Consider the following 7,500-nt stretch of genomic DNA (forward strand, 5'->3'; position numbering starts at 1 on the left):
GGGTAACTACAATCACAACTACATTCAATGACAGTTAATGTCACATGACAACCTATGACATCATCGCTTCATGTACTCTTCCTTCTTTTTTTCAGACATCGATGAGTGTGCAGCAGGTACCGATCGCTGTGATCAGATTTGTTCAAACACCCCAGGAGGTTACAATTGTTTATGTCAAAACGGATTTAAATTGAGACGAGATGCTTTAAATTGCCAAGGTAATCAGGTTCTTTCCATTCTTGTTACTATTGTATATGTTTGCTGAAAAGAAAAAAACTGAAAACATTTAACCGAAGGAAAAATGTCAGTTATCTCAATCCGGCAATATACAATCTGTACTTGGGAATCCAACAAATTTTAACCTTTGCAAAAAACAGAAAAAAGAAAGAGCAAGGCTGATATAACGGTTAAGAAATATATTATATAAAGACAATACTTCGAAAGGGACGGCCTTTCTTCATCAGGGTGTCAGTTAGGGCAGGTTAACACGATAAGATTTTCTTCGCCTGTGACAAGCGCACGAAATGACTTAACGATTGCCGCAGTGTTTCAAGACACGTTTTAAAATGCTACGCCAGTTTTTCTGAGGTACACGACAATCGTAAGCGAGTTGTAGGTTTCATTTACATGAACCAGTTGGTGTCATAAGCCTGTCGTAAGCTTGTCGTATGTGACAGAAATCGCACCGTGTAAATCGGCCCTTAGAAGTAATGACTACGGTTTACAGAGACGTTACAGTGTGAAAATTACATGGCGTGTGTTATATTGCAACACTTAATTGAGATAAGGAATTTAAGGGACTTAACGGATGCGGTATAATAATAATAATAATAATAATAATAATAATAATAATAATAATAAAAGCAGCAATAAAAACTTAAATGATATAACGGTAAAGAAATATATAGGGAAAGAACGGATTCCATTTCATCTTTGTCACTAAGATCTAAAGGTTCAAAGGTGTTAGCTGTGTTTATGAGGTATGCTTTTCTTGCCTTGCGTACACTGATCACGATTAGAATGATTGAGTTCGAATGGAATAAATGAAATGTCTTTGGTGGTGTCATAATTAGTGAGGAAGTGCTCTGAAAGTGTGGCAGGCCTACAGACGTCGGTAGGTTTGTCAACTGGTCTGCGGGGTTCGTTAAAACGATCTTTCAGTCGTCGTTTGGTGTCTCCAGTGTATGGCAACCATTGCATTGTACATTGTACATTTTAACCTCTCCTAAGGGACCAACTAGTTTAGGTCCTATGGGAATGTCCCGGCATATGAAGCTTAGAAGTCGCTTTCACGTCTTCTTGGTTTTTACCAAAGACCCGTAGGCTGGGTTGGTTTGGGGGGGGGGGGGGAGTTCGGACGAACCCCCCACTGCAAGAAGAGGTCCGCTTTAAAAAGCCAGCAAAAATTGCGTTCATAAATGCGATGATCACAGCTTCACTAGATTTTAAAGTTTACTTATCTCATCTATAACTAACTCAAACTACGTATATCTTTTAATTTTTAAACTTAAACTAGTGAGCAGCACACTGCGAATTGTTCTTGTAAAACGTGTTTTATTCTCTGACGCGTTTCGTCTAACTTACGCAGACTTCTTCTTCGGCTTAGACAAAGACAAGCGCTATAAGCCTATAGGAACCGAGGTGAAACGATAAAATTCCTTCAACTTACACGACGGAGGAAGATAGGAAAAAGTTTTTAGTCGACTTGTGGTTACTAAGGTAATGATTAATACAACTAGTCGTTTGGTCCGTTTACAGAGAAAAGCCTGCGGGCCGGTACCATCACGGTTAACACTTGTGGAGGATATCATAGGTGACGGTGAAAATTATTTAAACGCAACTACTACCGGCCGTTTCCACCTATTGAATATTAAACTACAAAAACAACTCTATGTAAATCATCTCGTCTTTAAACTACAACTTCTGTCAATGACGAACCAAGCGATAAAACTGTTCATCAAGATTTTCCATACAGTACGGCAAATAACTACAGGCCGTTTCAACCCTAAAAGCCTGCTAGATTACTTTGTCTTCGTTTTTGCCATCATTATAGCAGAAGCATAAGGATAGCTTTCAACACGAAAACGTGTTGAGATGCTCCCCCAGGACTTTTCGGTCTCAGCTCTAAGTAAGGGACGGGGTTGAGAACCAAGATTTCTTGAGGTAAACAATATTCAAGACTAGCTCCCTACAAAATTTTCGTTTGCTCTCCAGTGAAAACCAGAGTATGATATCTTTAATACCATAAATGCTTTTACAGTAAAAGCAAACGATAAAAACCGACGTTTCGGAGTAGTCATGACTCCATTATCAAGGTAAAAGTTTAAAACATGCAAATAACAGTATTTAAGCGATGTGGCGCGAAAATTAACATAATAGGTGCGAAGATTACACGAATACTTTCGCACGAATAGAGTCCGATTGCACGTTCAGGTTTGGCTTTAAAGTTCTTATATAAAGCATTTCATACAATAAGCAGTCAAATTTGTTCTTGCACTTCTTAAGAACTTCAAAGCATTTCAGTAGGTCCTGAGGGATCTTCCCGTGTACGTTCTTGCAATGTTTGGCAATGGCCGAGGACTGTTGTTTATGTCCTTTTACACGATTGTGTAAATGTCCGCGTGTGTATCCTATATAACCTGCATCGCACAGGTCACATTGGTATTTATAAACAACACACTGTTCATTTACGATCGATGGCTTTGCTTCTTTCACATTCCCTCTTTACCAACGTACCCTTGGATGAAACAATTGAGATACTCGCGAACAGAGCTTTTGACAACGACTGGTTTAATTCAACCTATGACCTGAACCTGACCAAAACGGACCTTGTTGACCTTCTCAGTGTAGCTACAAAAGGACAACTTTTCCAGTATAATGGAGCACTTTACGAACAGACGGATGGTGTGGCCATGGGTTCCCCCCTTGGTCCCCTGCTAGCTAATGTGTTCATGTCTTCAATTGAGGAAAACCTCGAGCGAGAGGGTAAACTCCCTTCTTTCTATCGAAGGTACGTTGATGATACACTTACTATCATGCCAAATATCGCAACAGCATCCAACTTCCTGAACACGCTTAACAAGGCACATTCTTCCGTAAAATTTACGATGGAAACCGAATGCAATGGCATGCTCCCTTATTTGGGCATCCAGTTACTGAACCGATCGCCCCAAATAGAGACAAAGGTGTACGTAAAACCCATGAATTCAAGTCTCCTCTTACATTACCAAAGTCACGTTGACAATCGGTACAAACAGGGTTTACTCCGAACTATGCTGGGTCGAGCACATAGTTTATCTTCCTCTTGGTCACACTTCTCAGACGAATGTGACCGATTGAAGACAGTATTCTCGCGTTTAAAGTACCCCAAACACCTCATCGACTCTGCCATCAAAAATTTCGTTGACTCAAAGGTTTGTGACCAGCAGCGACCATTATTGCCAACTAAAGAGACGGACACAATTCGAGTGGTTCTACCATTTAAAGACCAAACCTCAGCAAATTTTGTGAAAGGACAACTCAAGGATCTGACCCTAAAGGTGAACACCAACATCCAGCCCGTATTTGTCAGCCGAAAAATTGATCAAGAACTGAATGTGAAAGAAGCAAAGCCATCGATCGTAAATGAACAGTGTGTTGTTTATAAATACCAATGTGACCTGTGCGATGCAGGTTATATAGGATACACACGCGGACATTTACACAATCGTGTAAAAGGACATAAACAACAGTCCTCGGCCATTGCCAAACATTGCAAGAACGTACACGGGAGGATCCCTCAGGACCTACTGAAATGCTTTGAAGTTCTTAAGAAGTGCAGGAACAAATTTGACTGCTTATTGTATGAAATGCTTTATATAAGAACTTTAAAGCCAAACCTGTACGTGCAATCGGACTCTATTCGTGCGAAAGTATTTTTGTAATCTTCGCACCTATTATGTTAATTTTCGCGCCACATCGCTTAAATACTGTTATTTGCATGTTTTAAACTTTTACCTTGATAATGGAGTCATGACTACTCCGAAACGTCGGTTTTTATCGTTCGCTTTTACTGTTTTATCTTTTAAGAAATCTCTTTTAATACGAATGCTTTTACAATTACAGATATTAACGAGTGTATAGATGAAGACTTGTTCAGCTGCACAGACGAGTTCCACAAGTGTGTGAACACACGAGGATCTTACAAATGCGAATGTGATAATAACCTATACTTCATTGACGGAAAATGCAGAGGTAAATTATAAAAGTAATTAACTCTTTCTTTTGCGGAATTAGAGGGTAAAACACACAGACTGACTTAAACAGCGAAATTCAACCATTTGAGGTATGAGAAGACTAGCTGTATCGGATATTGCCTTGTCAAAATGACAGCAAGTCTATCTCGATTTCCTCTGCTGTAACTATTGCTTGATTGCAACCAGATACAGATCTCAACGTCAACGGTGATCATATTGACTGTGTACACAAAACAAAATGCTTGGAACCTTTTATTGATCAGCACCACCTCCTGCTATGCAATCCTAGCTACATGTACACTGAGGAAACTCAAAAACATACTACCATTTAGCAATCGTAAGATCGTATTACAGTCTCTTGTTTTATCATTATTTTATAATGATTTTGTACTCTATCCAATCCCTTTGGGTTTAGTCAAAAAAATGGAGAAAGAACCGAAAGCGGCTGCCAGTTTTGTATTTGGAGGATATGTGTCATGATGTTTTCATGTCGTCAAATTGAACTGGTTACCTGCGAAACAACAACTCGAATGGCATACTCTGAAGTCGCACAGAAAACACTGCACGATCCTGAAACTGGCCTATAAGTACTTGGATGTTAAAAGATTTAAGCATGAAAGAACTCTGCGATCAAGTGCAGGAACAATGCTGAAAATACCCTTGATATCAAACACTTTTCAAGATCAAGTAGCGTCAAGTTTTAATTAACTGCCCATTACCATCAGAAACTGTAAAGACCATAAACAATTTGTACAGCATACTTTCAAATTTTTATCAGCGCAAGCTACAAAAGATCGCAAGTTTTTCGATATTTCTTTTTTTTTTACATATTTTTTATTTTAGATACTCTTACTAATTTCGACATTGCAGGTGAAGCGCCATTCACGTGGATATACTGCAAAAAAGTCGTTATTATTATTATTATTATTATTGTTATTATTATTATTATTATCATTATTATCATCATCATCATCAATTGGGGTAAACAAATCAGAAAATGGTCTTACGGTACTAACATATTAACACAGTCTAATATCCAAAAGACATTAAACTGTATTGATCTATAAACCATCACGTTTACTCTGGCATCTGGTGCAAACTACCAATATAATATATGTCCCTAGAATCGTGAAACATCTTTGAGACTACCGGTAAATTTTTATGTGCCTTTCTTAAGCTATAGACCCTTAGAGTCTTTTTATCAGCCATACTAAAAATTTTTTAACAAAATCAATTATTTGCATTTAAAAATTTAATAGCCGGAGCATTAATGTAGGATACCAACATGCCTAATTTCATGTAAGTTGCCGGATGACCTATGTTTTGCTGTCTTGAGTCTCAGGAAAAAATTCAAGTGTGCCATGCATTTCGTTGGAAAGCCTTAAGAATTGACCGATACGTGACGACACAATCGAAAGATTGACCCTGATATTTGAGCACTACATGAAACCCTCACTTATAAGTCTAATATGTCTTTTGGTCAAGACCAACAAGAGCCAACTAAAAATGATGTCAAAAATGGTCAATAATCAATCAAAAACTAGGTGTAGTGGGGGCAGATCACCTAGTGGATCTTCATTTGTCCTAGCAATCCTGTTATAATCCTGCAAGTTGTTGGTAACTTAATTGAATGAACTGTTGAAGTGAACAATGATGGTTTGCGTTTGTATGTCCGCTTCTTTGTTTTCCTCGTTGTTTCTTTCTCCTCGCAGTGAAAACCGTTTTGTTAAGGAATGCACATTACTTTTGTGAACAGGTCTGGCTAAAAATCAAACAGCTCCAGTTCCTACGCTAACTCCACCACGGGTGCCATCAATAACAGAAAAAGAGCAGGCAGTAGAGATGTCACTTACAGCAGATGACGACGTAAGTAAATAAAGCCGCTCTGTAACCATCTTATTTTGGGTTAAAGTTCCTCTTTTCCTAAATAGCAAAATGAGACGCTGAGGATTTCAGTTTCAAAAACTACCTCGCTCATGTAACTCCCTATTCACCGAGAGTTCACTCCATTGTGACTGAATCTGTGAATTTGGATTGTCCTTTCTTTGATCAGTTTAAATGGGACTTCAACACCGACAAGTCTTTTAAAGATACAATGGCATCTGTTACATCCTCCTACTGTAACAGCAGCAGAAGCGAATGTGCACTTAAGGACCAAAGAGGAAAGAGGTATGTTCTTTCCATCATCCTCGTCATCTTCGTTGTCGTCATTGTTGGATTCCTTACATGCTTTAATATGCAGGCTTTAAATATAAACTGAGCAAATACGTACTAGTTCAGTGTCTGCTTCAGTAGGTAGATAATATATTTTTCATTGTATCTCCTTGTGTTTCATTTTATTATGTCACTATTACGCCATTTTACCAAGGTCAAGAAAACGCGCAAAATATGTATGTGTTATTTGCCATCTGGGACGGACCCTTAGCTGGTAAATAACTTATTTATTTTTTTCATCTCTCTCGCCCTTCCTCTCTGAAATCACTTTTTCAATTGTTGACTCGCACCGCGCTTGATAGCGAATGCTGTATTAAAGCGACTTACAAACAGAACGTTTCAAAGAGGAATATTTTTATTTGAATTCTAATTCCACACCTCTTGTGTAATGAAACGTAACTTCTGTATGTAAACGAATTGGTGTAAAAAAAATTGAAATTTAAGGTCACCACACCAGCTCACGCAACAAAGGCTAGGATTCCGCCAGCCGTGAGCTGGCCGGATGGAAAAATTTCGCCCACTCCCGGAAGTAATCAGATTGCAGGATTTGTTGAATTCCGTCCGCGCACGCGCTGAGAAAAAAAAGAGAAACGGTAATACACTGCAGTGTGCCAGTTTGACAGGCTTAGAACAGAGCAGATATGGTCGGAACGAGAGTTTTTTCAATAAAGAAAGTTGTTTTCTACACGATGCAAACCCCGATAATGTAGCCTGTCATCACCTGTCGCTCGTCATTTCGTTTATCCAGGACAAGTTGTTTTCGTCATTCGCACGCGCCCGCGGCTAATCAACATCATTCTGAGTCAATGCAGGAAGAAGCCAAAATACCAGAAAATGGCGTAATAGTGGAATAATAAATCGAATTCCCTTATTGAAAGGTTTAACATATAATACATGCGGACATTTTGCTCGTTGCTGGTATCTTTCAGAGCCACTTTCGATTTGTATGAGCCTGATCAAGTCCATGTCCTGCCTGGTTATCCGAACAACGTTTCGGGTTCTCTTCAAGTCGCCTTCTACGTCCAGCAGCCCCTGGGACTCTTCACGGGTA

At 39.0% G+C, this 7,500-nt stretch overlaps 2 protein-coding genes across 2 annotated transcripts in view; both read left to right on the forward strand.

Moving 5' to 3' along the window:
* The window catches only part of LOC137996071 (mucin-like protein), an 86,200-nt gene that overhangs the window by 68,777 nt on the left and 9,923 nt on the right, over window positions 1-7,500 (forward strand). The window contains exons 16-20 of the mRNA XM_068841508.1: window positions 96-218; window positions 4,105-4,233; window positions 5,992-6,101; window positions 6,289-6,404; window positions 7,379-7,500. The exon at window positions 7,379-7,500 is cut by the window's right edge and continues 250 nt beyond it. Coding sequence (XP_068697609.1) covers window positions 96-218; window positions 4,105-4,233; window positions 5,992-6,101; window positions 6,289-6,404; window positions 7,379-7,500 — 600 coding nt within the window. The remainder of the gene's footprint in view (window positions 1-95; window positions 219-4,104; window positions 4,234-5,991; window positions 6,102-6,288; window positions 6,405-7,378) is intronic.
* On the forward strand, window positions 2,771-3,923 carry LOC137981950 (uncharacterized). The gene has a single exon (XM_068828976.1). The coding sequence runs from the start codon at window positions 2,913-2,915 to the stop codon at window positions 3,921-3,923; it is 1,011 nt and encodes a 336-aa protein (XP_068685077.1). The 5' UTR covers window positions 2,771-2,912.

Source organism: Montipora foliosa, chromosome 1 (assembly GCF_036669935.1).
Source record: "Montipora foliosa isolate CH-2021 chromosome 1, ASM3666993v2, whole genome shotgun sequence".
Classification (NCBI taxonomy): domain Eukaryota; kingdom Metazoa; phylum Cnidaria; class Anthozoa; order Scleractinia; family Acroporidae; genus Montipora; species Montipora foliosa.

Coding starts and splice junctions, on each gene's coding strand:
- LOC137981950 (XM_068828976.1), top strand. CDS start 2,913: ATGGGTTCCCCCCTTGGTCCCCTGCTAGCTAATGTGTTCATGTCTTCA.